The 14,728-nt window shown below is 27.9% G+C and overlaps 1 protein-coding gene across 2 annotated transcripts in view; it reads left to right on the forward strand.

Annotated features, from left to right (window-relative positions):
• Positions 1–14,728, forward strand: part of uif (sushi, von Willebrand factor type A, EGF and pentraxin domain-containing protein uif) — a 382,421-nt gene that overhangs the window by 193,443 nt on the left and 174,250 nt on the right. For both annotated transcript variants that reach the window (XR_012756945.1, XM_075370063.1), the window contains exons 6-11: positions 353–493; positions 2,582–2,811; positions 4,406–4,599; positions 6,030–6,189; positions 7,427–7,631; positions 11,724–11,893. Coding sequence is in view for 1 of the 2 variants with exons in the window: in XM_075370063.1 (XP_075226178.1) it covers positions 353–493; positions 2,582–2,811; positions 4,406–4,599; positions 6,030–6,189; positions 7,427–7,631; positions 11,724–11,893 (1,100 nt within the window). In the remaining variant the exon portion in view is untranslated. The remainder of the gene's footprint in view (positions 1–352; positions 494–2,581; positions 2,812–4,405; positions 4,600–6,029; positions 6,190–7,426; positions 7,632–11,723; positions 11,894–14,728) is intronic.

Raw genomic sequence — 14,728 nt, forward strand, 5'->3', positions numbered from 1 at the left:
AAAGTCTCTGAAAGTTTTGTAGGGAAAGCTGCTAAAAGTGTTTAATGTGTGAAGGTTATCTCATCTGGAATATAAGGGAGGAATTTTTCCTCACTTTAGAAAAACTGAGGTTAAATTACCCTTTTAAGTTTATAATTAACTCTTAGATATGTACTTTTATTAAAATAATATTACCATACCTAATTTTTAAAAAAAAGTCTATTTATAATAAATAAAATGCAATGAACATTTTAACTGCATATAGTTAAAATGTGAAATAATCCACTGTTTAAACGTGAATTTAAGAAATAATCTTTTTATTTACTAAGATGATTTTCATTTGTGATTAAAAAATTATGTCATTTTATTGCAGGTTTCTGGTCACTGGATCAACCAGAGCCGTCAGCTGGTGAATGTGTTGATGTTTCACTAACTGATGAACACCAGTCATGGGAACTTGAAACTTGCGAATCACTTTTACCATTCTTATGCAGAGCTAATGCATGTCCTACAGGTACAATTTCTGTAAACCATTCAATAGTTAAAAATTATTCTTTTCCACTTTTTTGTCAACATATATCTACCTAACTATTAAATTTTTAAGTGCATTGTGATGTCTTCCTTTTTGTATTTCAATTACTCTGACTGTATAACAAGCCTGGCTAATATGAGTAGGATGCAGTCATGTGTAGCATTCCCTGCTTAAGTGACTGTATAAATCACAAAAGGAACCAACATCTTAAAGCTAAAAATATATTATAATACATAAACCAAAAGTTACAAATGAAAATTGAATTCTGTCAAATTTTTTTAAGTTGACTGAATTCATATCTAAAGGATGCAATGAGTGATTATTATACTATAGTGATTATTAATATTATATTTGTATTTTGTGTAACAGATTACAGAAATTTTACTGATTTATTATGAAACTTGTAACCATGTTTTTCATTATAACATTTTTTTGTGAATCAGAGTATACTCTGAAAAAGCTTTCAAAGCACATACAAATGTTTTTTTTTTTTTTCAGTTTTTCAGAAGATAAATGTGAACAGTTCAGAAAGCAATTTTTTCTGTTTTGCGGTCATACTGTAATTCCTTGAGTAAACTTAATCTAATCTTTATCAGAAGGAAGAGAACAGAAAAGTACCTGAACTTCTTATTTTTTTTACAAATATGTACTGGAAAAGCCATAAAAATCATCCATATTAGTTTAATCTGTCAATATGTTCAAGGTTTCTTGAAAGAATGCCATTAAGTAAAATTGCCATTGTATTCATGTACTTTGTGTTAATAATCTTACATTAATAGTCTACAGTTTTTGTGGGTAAACCTGGGAGTTCCTAGTCAGAGTTTAAATATTAAACTATTATATAAAATTAATCTTTCTGTTTGCTGTACTGAAAAAAATAGCTTTTGGTTATCTTAGTTCATATTTTTTGTTTCTCCTCAAATTCAAATATGGTCCACTTAGAATAAATATACCAACTCACTAGAACAAAATCCATGCAAGCTATTGTCCTTTAATCAATGTAGATATTTTTATTTTATTAATTTTGTTTCAAGATAATGTTTTTTCACTCTCTCATTGTTTCAGGTCTGCTTCATCTCTCCCAGTTGGACTGTATATCCAAAAATCCAGGGTTTTAGACTTATTTTAGGGTTTAGGAGACTATGCCTGTTTTAATGCTCACTACTACTGTTTACCGTTTTACCACTTAATTTCTTAGTTTTATCATTAAGGATATGTTATGAGTATGCTTATGATGAAATATGTTTGCACAAGATATCAGTCACTATGAAAAGTTTGTTGTACCATAATAATTAACAAAATTTGCAATTTATTTCAATAACTGTTTGGCATTGTTCTTTTTCTATAAGTAATATTATTTAATCTGGTTTATTTCTATTTGATGCTTTTGTGATACCTTTATTTGAAACCTACTTTTATTTCATGTTACTGTGTTAAACAAGATTTTCTAAAAAATTTATTTCATGTATTAATATGTTCAAATTTTGTGAATGGTATTAAACGTAATTATTTTTATTTAACGTTTTTATTGCTTTCATTCTCTTATTCTAACGTACTACCTCATACATTACAAACTACTAAAGTTATAATGAAAATATTCTTTGCCATAGGTTTTCAAATCCATTAATTACTTTAAAACTTTATTACCAGTGATAGTATGAACCCTAAAAATATCAAATGGCTAAAGCTTATCACTACTTCATTTAAAAAGCAAGAATAAAATTTTATTCAGTAATAAAAGTAGGAGTAATGTATGCTTGTGACTCAAGAAATCAATATGCTTTTCTCTTCTATTTGATTTTCCTCCATTTACTCCTCCTTCTCAGCATTCTTTTCTCCTCATACAGTTTGAAAGGTTATGGTTATCCCTAATCCTTCTCTTCCCTTTTCCATGTGACTGTTAACCTTATGGTATTAAATTATATTTCAGTCATGTTTTATTTAAATTCTATAATCAACAAATTTTCTTTGTGATAATTTCAAACAGAAACTAGTAATTAGTCATAAATATCAAATTCATCATCAATAAAATAAGAATTCTATATTTAGGTAATCAATTTTTGTCTGCAGGTTCATACCATTGTTCTAATGGACACTGTGTAAATAATGCATTTCGCTGTGATAAAGAAAATGATTGTGGAGATTGGTCTGATGAAATCGATTGTTCAGCAAATTGTCATTATTATATGGCTAGTAGTGGAGATGTGGTTGAAAGTCCTAACTACCCACAAAAGTATGAAGCTCTTGCCAACTGTAAATGGACTCTGGAAGGACCTCAGGGACATAATATTCTTCTTCAGGTAATTACTTTTGTATTGACACTACTAGGTTTTTTCTTTCTTTTTAATTTGCATTTATATAAGATTATAAATCATATTATATTATTTGTTAATTCCTTAGTAATTATAGAAATTCCTAAGGAATGGTCCTTAAACATTAAGAATCATTTTCATTCATCTGAAAATGATTCTTTTTTTATTTGAAGCACATTGCCTGCTAAGGTCATGAGTTAGTAAATTCTAAGGGTATATATGTACCAAATTACAGCCCATGGTTTAAATTCACTTCTTTTATTTTTCAAGATGCTACTGTCTGAGATTTTTCAAATTTCGTGGAAAATCAGCTTGTAAGAGAGAGATGCAGTTTTCTGTCATGTCCAGGCCTGCAGTGTTTACTAAAAATGCAATTGAGATAAATTATTTCTTATATAAAGTTAAATTATGAAACCTATTTGTCTATGGCATAGTGTTGAAGGTGTACTTTTGTTTTTATTTGGATATTTATAACTAATTAATATTAGCTCACATGCTTGTAATAAAAATGAAATAAAACCATTCTTTTTAATGAATTATATTTGTAGAGGAAAAAATTGTACAAATATATTGATATGTTGATCACCAGGGCTGAATGCTAGCATCTCTCTCTTTCATCTGAATGGTTATGGGTTCAAATGCTGATCGGGCTTGGCATGTTTTGCTTCCTACAAATGTAGTCTTCATTAGAAAAAAAATTATAATAATGTGATGGTTATTAAGTGCCCCTTGTAATCTCTTACAGAATAAATAAATAAATTATTTTCATTCTGACAAGTTTCATATTGATTAGCAGTAATAGCAAATCGAGAGAACAGCAAATAGAATATTTCATGAAAGCTTTAAAATCACTTCTCATTTTCCAAGGAGAAGTAAAAAATTAATAAAAATCAATAATACATTGAATTAACAATATAGTAATTTATAAAAACATTCAGCTTTGTGTATTGCTGAACACTTTTTTATTTATAAAAGTCTATGATCTACTGGTCGGGTTCTGGTATTCATTACAATTTATTGTTTCTGTACAATTATTATTTCTATAAATTTTGAAAATATTTAATTTTAATCATTTTTGTGTTTCTGTTTATAACAAGACTAGAACCCAGTCATGGTTTTCTTAAGCTAAACATAAATTTTCAATGAAGCAAAAAAAGAGTATATTAGTATTCAGCAGTGACCATCACTTCGTTGTTACCTTTGTAATGAGACTGCTATGTTTTCTAGATTGAATTAACCCTCCCATGTCACTGAACCATTTGTTACATTAGGGTGCAGCAGCTACCTACTTTGTTTTGGAAGGTAGAGCAGGACTGTTTACAGTTAATTTATTTCTTGGAATGACTTGAGTTCTAAGATAACTTATTTTTAGTTCCTCTTAAGCCATTATTGCACTATCTCAGATAAAATAGTAAATGTACTTTTTATCAAAGTTAGAATGTAAACCTATATACTATGATTAGGTTTAGGAAAAAGATTATTATTTTATTATAAATTTGCACTATTTACTCTGTATAAAGGTGTTTCTTAAATTAATTTGAACTTATACTTTTAGGTGTGTATAATATCTTATTATTTTCAGTTTCAAGAATTTGATACCGAGAAATCTTTTGATACGGTACAAATTTTAGTTGGAGGCCGAACAGAAGATAAAGCAGTCAATTTGGCTACATTGTCAGGAAAATTAGATCTTGGAAATAAATCATATGTATCTGCATCAAATTTTATGATTATTAAATTTAGTACTGATGCATCTGTAGAAAAGAAAGGCTTTAGGTAAGAAAGAGCAACTATAATTACTATGTATATATATATATATATAATATATATGTAGATATATAAAATAACAAGACATATTTTACTTTTAAAAATATAATATTTATTAATCTCTTGGGTTAACCAATCAACTATACAAACTTATAAATTAAATACACTATGTTTCACGTAGAATTTTCTAAGCTTCCTCAAGTGACAATACACATTTATTCACACATCATTCAAAATTCTCTTACATACTAAGAAATTAACTGGTGTACCCATCTTAGATAACAATATTTTATCCCCACCTTTGTTGTAATAGATCCCGTTACTCAAACATGACTCATCTTATCTTTAGATAATTATATGTACCACTTTATATAACCTGATTGCTATTTCCTGTGTATTGAAAACCTTTATAATGCAAATATTTTTCTCAAAAATTACAAACATTAAACATTATTATCCTTAAAAACTAAAGTTACAATATAAATATGATTTTTTAAATTAAATTAACATATATGTTGCTTAAACTGGCTATCTCCCTTCTACTGTTGACAGTGTTTGTATTTTTCTTGATGTATTTCATTTCTAGAGTGGTCCTTTTATGTATTTTGTTCTTTGTCTAATATTTTGAGGCTGTTGAAATTGAATGAGAGCTTATGTTCTATTGTATGTTTTGTGAGTGCTGTCACTTCCTTTTTTCCTATATTTATGGGCTTCTATTCATTTTTTAAGATATTGAGATGTTTGTCCAATGTACATACATGTTACAATCTTTCCACAGAATGCTGTATACTATGTTGGCTTGTTGATTCTTTTCTATCTGTGATATTAATTTAGAAAACATACTATTCAGTTTGTTGTAATTTTGATGGGCTATTGCAAAATTCTTTTGAAGCAATTTTTTAATCTTTTCTGACAGATCTGTGACAAATGGTAATGCAACTTAATTCTCACTCTTATAAGAGTTTTTTCTTTCTTTAGTTTCATATAATAAAAATTAAATAAATTAGGATTGCTAATTTTTTTGTTTTAATAATAAATTCTAATTGATATAATTGCAATTAACAATAATTTTTGTTTAGTCACTAAATTTGATTAATTTATAATTATTTAAGCACAAGGAATTATTTGGTATTAGAAATTAAATTTATATGTTATAATTAAATTTGTAATATTTAAAAGAAATAGATGTATTTGTTATTTCAAATCTTAATCAAAAGAATTCAAAAACTTAAATTAAGAGATTGTTAAACCTAAAACTGACTTATATCAAAAATGTTTAGATATTTTTTTTTCATAAACTATGTACAATTAAATAAATTTTCACATTTTGCACATAAAAGAGTATTATTTTGAAGTGAGGCCAGTTCTCTTCATTAGTTCTTTAGGGTATCTAATTATTTGCCTTTTAATATATTTTAATTGTATTTTTCTTTTGTTAGAGCATCATGGAAAACTGAACCTCAATTATGTGGAGGTAATCTACGAGCAACCCCTCAGCCTCAGTCTTTAATTTCACCTGGTTACCCTCGTAATTACCCAGGTGGTCTGGAATGTTTGTACATAATTACTGCACAATTGGGGCGTATTATTAGTTTAGAGGTATGTGATAATATAGACATCCAAAATTAGTTATATGCATAAGTTTATGTTTAGAAAGTTAGTTTAAGATTTTTTATGGTGTTACAGTGTATTATAAATCAGCAATAATTTTCCTTATTTGCTGTTTGAAGTTATTATTGTTTTTAGAATTCTGTTGAAACCATTATGACAACTTCCTTGCTTTTTTGTATCTGTTACAGAAATTTTAGCCAAACCAGTCTAGACCTAGAAACCGATCTAAACCTAGAAATTTGAAACAGTATTAGTGCATAAAATAAAACTATTGCAGTTAAAAGATACTTGTCTCAAAAAAAAGTGCCAATATATTAACTTATGAATAAAAAATTACTTCTGTATATTGAGTGTGGCTTAAATGAAATTCTTAGTCTGCACACTACAAATGTATATATGTACAATTTGTAGTTATTACCATTTTTTGTCTGGATAATAGAACAATAATTATTTAGGTAAAAGTCTTCTCATTTTTATTCTAGTCCTATGAATTTGAAAGAATACTGTTCTCTCATATTACTAGTAGAGCAGTAGTACTTAAAGAATATTTAACAGAAAACAAAAAGACAAAAGTCTGGCTTTTGTCATAATCCACCAACAAAACTTTTATTGAGTGATTTAATATTTTATAAATTTTTTCCTTCATAATGGATTTTCAAAATATTTGTGGTAATGACTTATCACTTTTCTTTACACTTTGCTTCTAATATATATTGCAATTATTATTAGCATTTATTTCAAGTTACAAACTTTAAAATTGAAAGCATGAATAAAGAATTAATTCCATAAAGTAATTCATTTAAATCAGATATGTAAAATGAAATGCTTGTCATAAAAAAAAAAGTTGAGTCGTTTTTCTTTTGTTAGAGAAACAGTATATCAGCTGACTGAAATTATTTGGTCTGAATGTACTAGAAATTTGTAAGACTTTTCATTTTTCCTTCATTTACAGTATATTTTCCTTTCTTGTACATAAGATGTTTGTGTTAAATATGTTTTCGTAACTATGTTTTATATTTCTGATTGATTAACGTTACGTTCAAAAATGATTTTATGGTATTTAACCAATCTTTTTATGGACTTACAAAAAAAGTTTACTGATTGCCATTTTTAAATTCAGTTAAATTAGTTTAAAACCAGAAAGTTTATCCTTGCTATCTGAACAATTTCATGCAAAAAGACATAGGAAAGACAAATTTAAACTTTTAATTCTTTATATTTTTAGATACAAGATTTGGATCTTGAAACCAACAGAGATTATATTCTTATAAGAGATGGGGATTCACCTAAAAGTCGACCTATCACAAGATTGACTGGAACAACAGAAAATAATCCAAATATCATAATGTCCACTGGAAATCAACTGTATTTATACTTAAAAACAAGCTTAGGAGATTCAAGAAGAGGATTTAAAATAAAATACTCTCAAGGTACCTCAAAATAAATTCTTAATATATGTTACTGAATTCTTAGGTAGGAATTTTTTTGTTACTTTTGAACATTATAATTATTATAAAATTAAACTTTGTCAAGCTATGATTCTAAGCAACATACAGATTAATTTCTAGTATAGTCAGAAGACTCAGTAATTTTGTTTACATATTTATATATGTTCAGTGTTTACATGGGCATATCCAGAGAGGATCAAGGGAGGGGTAGCTGCCTCCTTCCAAGATGGAAAAAATTAATAATAAAAAAAAAATATATAACTAACAAATTTTTGAAAAATTGAAATTAAACAACAACTTTGGAAGAAACTAATTACAAAATAGAGACACTTGGACCAACTGTGAGAAGACTTAAGTACTACTGTTACACAATGGTACCATCTTACTTGCGGCAACAAGAGTTTTCTAGAAAGTCTCATCACACTTGTTTCATTTCACGATACAACAGGAATATTCCAGAAGCTATTTACCAAGTATATAAGAGTGCACCCATTTTTGGTTAGAGTTACTTTCACACAAGTTTGTGCAATTTTATTTCATTAGTGTGCAATTTTTTATGACTGTAAAGATTGTTTTTTCTTGCCGGTTATGTGCCACCCAATATATTAAAACAAATGGAATATTTTTTGTTAAGTAGCCTACTGTGATGTTTATTACATGTTTTTATAGAACTTGCAGTGTATGTGTACATACATTATTTTCTAATCGATGTCAGGAACAGCTGAGATCTACTGCTTCACTAGGTATTAGAGCTCAACACCTTTTCTTAGTCTAAATATTCAATTATCTCCCATTCTTACTTTTACTCAATGTTATTAGCCCCCTTGGCAGTCTTCTCCCCTTAAATTATTGTTTTAGTCTTTGTAGATAACATAAAATCTGTACAAGTCCAGTTATCTTGCAAGAAAAAATTTATAATATTGTAAATTGCATGAATCCTGATGCTATAGTTTACATAGAATAAACACAATAATTCTGTTGGTTATGCTTTTCTGGTTGGGAGTAGAACATACATGTTTGGCTTTCCTAGCATTTTCAGTGTTTTTGTCACAGAGCTGTGTGCTATTAACAAGGCCTTAAATATAATTAGCCCACCTTATCAACACATACTTGTCTGTTCAGATCATATGAGTGCCTAACAGGCAATTAATGATATCTACTCCAGACATCATGTTGTCTATGAGATAAATTCTATCATTTCTGAGATGACAAAGTTCAAGATATTTCAAAATAAATTCTTAATTTATATTACTGAATCCTTAGGTAGGTGTAAGCTTCTGCTGGATCCCCAGCCGTATTGGAATTTCAGGCAATGAGTGTGCTGATCATGCGCACATGATCAGCTCCTTTCACTAATTGTATTTTTTTCTGATGACCTTGTCTGTTTTCTTAAGAGAGTGGTCTGAGATGAGTGGCAAAGTGAATGGAATGCAACAACAATAAACTTTGTCTAACTAAGAACACTGTTTCCCTGTTGAGTTCCTCATGCAGGAATAACCATTAAGAGGAGGTTATTATTTGCTGTTGAATAGGACACACTAAAATTATTAATAGACACCTCATGAGTCAGACTGATGCACCCATCTGTGTTCGCTGCCACTGCCAATTAACGGTATCCTTGTGGATTGTACCTGATATGCGGCATTGCATTGGAAGTTTAAGCTAGAGGCTAACATCTGAAATATCTTAGGCAACATTGTATTGAAGTTAACTAATGTCATACAATTTCTTATGGCCATGCATCTGTATTTAAAAATTTAAGTAAAACTGTAATCTGTTTTTACCTTTTGATTTATGGCAATTTTGTTGTTTTATTTTAGATTTTTAATATCGTTTTTATTTCACATTAAACATACTGCATAGGCATTTTAATCTGTTTAATTATTAAGGTAAATTTTGATTGTTAATTTTTAATTATTTACTATAATGATTTTCTGCCTAGGCATTGATAACTACACTGCATTGTGCGCCCAGGAAAAAATAATGTATGTACCATAAATTTACATGAATGCGGCTCTGGCTTTAAAAGCATGTAAATTAAAAATTGTTATTTTTGTTTTTTTGTTATCTTTCTATGCTTGTAAGTGTTATGCCACTAGGAAATTTAGGATTAGATCCTTTAACATAAAATATAATTTTGTATTAAGTTTATAATTTTTTTAAATTCTTCTAAATAACCTTTTGAAGAAAAATAATTCAAATCAAACTTAATTACCAATTTTTATATTGCGCTTTTATATCAGTAAAATTGACTTATTTCTAGTTCAACTTGAATTCGGTCAGTAAAGAAGGAAAATGTTTAACTACCTTGTGACAGATTTATGATTATGATATGGATGTTTGGTAATATCCATTTTGAGGTTCCCAAGTCCAAAAAGTGGTTTTTAAAAAAAATTGTGTGTCTATTGATAACTTTCTATTGAACATTCTTCCATAAGTTTTTAATGTTATAATGATAAGAGTTGTATTTGTGAATTAAGCTCAACTAGCATAGTCATATACTATATAAAACTCAGTTTTGACAAAATAATATCATTTAGAGCCTTTCTTGTCAAACCAATGCAGAGATGCCATGTTTATGTCCACATCAACATTTGGTGAATTTAAAATGAAAAAAAATTGTTGTATCACAATTTCAGATTTCATATGGAATGATAACATCCTCTCCTAGTACTAAATTGCATCATGAAAGTACTGAACTTATTACTTGTTAATTGATTTAGCTATATGATATTCTATGAAATTATGATACCATTTTATTTATTATTAGCTGATAAAAAGTTTTCACAATGGTATTTTTTTGATGAGATAATTTCTTCTAATAAGTAAATGTTATTAATAGGTATATTGGAATAATACTAATTGTAACCTAAATACTATCACAGAATTTTACATATCATTAAAGCTGCAGTCTAAACTCTGTTGAAATGTATTACTGTTACAACAAACAATGAAAATTCTTTTTTGTTTGTATTTAGGGCTCTTTTTATTTCTATTTAGATTAGCTTCACTTGTTCGCGTTTTGTTGTTCATACTGTGATATAAAATCACTAATAAATGTAAGTGTAAGCATCTGTTGTGTCTGGTTAAGGGTTAACTAAAACCTAAATCTTTAAATATATATTTATTGAGTTAAAACCACACGTGGTTCACTGATACCTTTTGCTTCAGATGTCTTTAATTATTCAGTGTGTATGTTTGGGGAAAAATGAAAATGGATTTGTATTTTTCTGTTCTCGAGAAAACTTTCCTGATCATCTAAGGACTTATGGATCTTTTCTGGATTTATTTTCCTCTTCCATAACTAACTTTAATACCTTCTTTCATTAGAAGGTACCATAGGTTGAGTCAGCTGGCACACTGACCCCATCTCCCAGGGTAGGGAAGCAAAGTAGTTTCAGAGCAGCTGCTTCCTGTGCTTATGGATTGCTTTGCCTATGGATTTAAGAAATTTTATCTGGAGATTCTACAAGTCTAGTCAGTGATTAAACTATGCATCTGATGAGTAAGCTCAACCCCTTACTCCTCTTTAATTTATTATAATTCAGTAGGCAGCTATTCATGATAGTTTACTGAATAACCTTACCAAAATTAAATAGTATGTGTAGATAATGTATGGCTATTTTTATTCTTTCTTCTAGATATTACACGTATACTACCAAATTAAAAATCAGTAATAATTTTAAAATATTGGTAACTAATAACAAATACAACATACTTGTTTTAAAATTAATTATACTTGTTTAGTGTACAATTATGTTTATTGAATATTAGTATAAAGCTTTATCTGAACAAGTTTAGTAGCATCTCTGTCAGCCTTTGTCAGAAACAAAAATAACTTTCATATAATAATATTTGTTAATCATAAATTTACATACAGTATACAATCCTGATGATAAAATTCATCAAACTGAACATGTTTGTGATTAGTTATTAAATTTCAAGCATTATTTGTATTCATTTTTCCTATTGATTTGTAGAAATTACATTAGTATAATTTTACTAATGAAATTGGTATTTGTTTAATAGTAATCATTGATTTCTTTTATGTAGTTGTTTATGTTATGTTATTAGGTTGCAGAGCAACTGTATTAGCAACAAATGGTAGTCTAACTTCACCAGCATATGGTTTAGCGCCTTATCCTAGTAATCAAGAATGCTTGTTACGAATAAAAAACCCTAATAATGGACCACTTTCACTTCGATTTAATACATTTGATGTCCATAACTCAGATACTGTACAGGTAAGTTTGGTGACTGGACAATTTTAGCCTATTAAAATTAATCCTTGTTCGTTATAATTATTTATATTTTCTAATTATACAGTTAATCTAATTATCTTCCCTTTGTCATTAAAGAATGTAACATGATGGATTATTTAAGAATACTGGATTCCGACTTCTTTTGTACCTTATTCCAAATAGAACTGATAAAATTATTTTTCTTTAGATTAATTTATGTCATATGATCTTAATTTATTTAAAATTCTTTATTTGAATTATGATTTTTTTTGTGCAAAAAAACCAATTATTTTATGTTATATTATTATTATGCAGCGCATTAAAATTTTCCTTTAGTAATATACTGGCAGTGTTACATATTTCTTTTATAATGGTGAAGTTTTAATTGAACAATAGTTACAGTACGTATAGTATGTGAAGTAGTAAGTGCATTAAATGAGTTATAGTGTGTGTTAAGAGCATACAGAGTAGTAACAGAGAAATAGTATAGTTATTTTGTAGCTTTATAACTCTTGTTCTTCATTTTGCTTATTCCTTTAATTAAAAATTACTAATTTAATAAGAAAATAAATTTTCTTAATAACGTAAGGAAAAAATATTTAGTAAAATTATTAATACCAACCAACATATTACAGAAGTTATTAAAGAGTATGTTATGAATAATTTGCTAATAATAAGTCTTTGTAAATTCATGGACTTCCATGCTACAAACACATGGATGTAGCTGTTCTTATATTTTAAATGTACTGTCTTTTTAACAGACATGTTTTAAGTATTTACATATATATTTTTCTTGAAGGTTATACTTTTTTCTAACATTTTATCAATGTGCTAGGTCTTATTTTTATTACTTAGATAAAGGATTGAGTGTTTTTCCTTTTGCAATGCTTGTTGGCCAGGGCGTGACATTTATTGAATATAATTATATTTTTATTACTACTAATTTTGTTTAAAAGCATTTTCTTTTAATAAATTAACGTGCTTTTTCAATATAAATAAAAAAAAAAAAAAAACTGAATATAAGTGAAATAATTGGCTTTTTATTGTTTGTATTAAAAAAATGTTTAGTAATTAGTATAAAATTATTTTATATTCTAATATTGACCTTCATTTTTTATCTTTTTAAAGTAGAAAAAATATGCTAAAGTTACTAATATTCTGCCATACTATCTATGTAAGCATCTATATAAGCAAATAATAGATTGCAACTAGTATGTACTTTATATTAAATTTAATTTTTGTAACTTGCTAATACTCTTGCTATACTCGGAAGTATATTTCAATTACATCAGATTCACTGTCTTCTTCTCTTTATAACTGTACAATTAAAAAAAAATCTGGAAAGAAGTTGGAACTCTGCCTACTGAGGGTTTTGCCCTCTACAGTTTATTAAGATCTATTTTAAAGTTAACTGGAACTTTAAATATATAAGTATGTGAATAAAAAATTAGACAAAAGAATTATTCAACTCTGAGTAAAATTTTGAGATATGAAACACATGGTGATCATATCTTCCTACCTTCTTGATTAATTGTCAAGGAGGAGGATATTTAATAACAATATTAAATGATATCAATGACCTACATATAGAAGTCAATGTACAAAATTTTATAAAAATCAGTCCAGTCTAAAAACATCAAACAAAATGATAACTGATGAAAAAAAGCAAACGTGTTAGATTTATTATCTTCCATCTTTGAATGAAATAATCCATAAACACATAACCAAAGTGATATGATATATTAATAAAGTGGAATCATCCAATTAGTACAAGAATGTGACCTTGAGTTCAAAAATGTTAATAAAGAAAAAAGGGTTTTTTGTCCCCCAACCCATTATGGGGTTTTGAATTAAACTGTACACCATCAGAAAGTATCACCTTAACTACTTAAGGTGCAATTAATTATATAAACAAATTTACCTATTGTTAAGTACACTTCTGGAGTATGGGGCCCGTAATGTTAGTATCTTTGTCCTATTGACGAAAATTAAATGGCATCAATGTTCCATAAACAGAAATCATTATTCCAAATTTCATTCAAACTGATCCATTCATTCTGGAGATACTAAGCAAAAAACAGGCCAGCATTACATGAATATAAACATACATACACCCTTCTGAAATTTTTCAATGCTAAAATGTGTTTTTTAGTTAGAGTTGGGGATCATGAAAGGTCAGTTAGAGGAGGTCATGAAACGTCAAGGTGTGTTAAAACCCTGAGATGCAAATTTTAACCTAATTAGTGTACTTTCCTTAATATAGTATACATTATATCTGTACAGTATAACTATATAACCAAGAAAGTAAAAATAATAATAATTCATACAAAACTGCTTACTTAGTAAGTTAGGTGTGTAGTACATAATACTTGATAAGTAAATTAGTCTGATGTACAACTATGGAAACAACCATTCTCTCTGAATTTTCTCATGCACTATTAAGAGATCTTTAAAAAATGTACAATAAATTTTACAATTTAAAAAAAAAAGATGAAAAAACCTAGAGGTATGAGTTTAGCCAAATTTATTTAAATTTCTTCTGGCAATGTCTGGTATGTACCATGGTAATGAAAAGATTAAATGTTTCTTTAAGTTTAAAGTAGAGATTTTTCCTTTATCTACTTTTTTGGTGCTGAAGGCTCATTTGATCTGATCTTTGTGAAGTACCATCTTCCATTGGCCTTGTTTTTGACAAAATCGTCTTTTGTTATGAAATTCCTCTAGTATCAAAACTTTTAGAATTCTGTTGCTGGATCAGACAATCAACCATAGAACAATGTCAGTCATAAACTGATATGTACATAAACATCTCCCTTCTCCATCCTTAGCCACAAGTAG

The sequence above is a fragment of the Lycorma delicatula genome, chromosome 1, assembly GCF_047948215.1.
Source record: "Lycorma delicatula isolate Av1 chromosome 1, ASM4794821v1, whole genome shotgun sequence".
Lineage (NCBI taxonomy): Eukaryota > Metazoa > Arthropoda > Insecta > Hemiptera > Fulgoridae > Lycorma > Lycorma delicatula.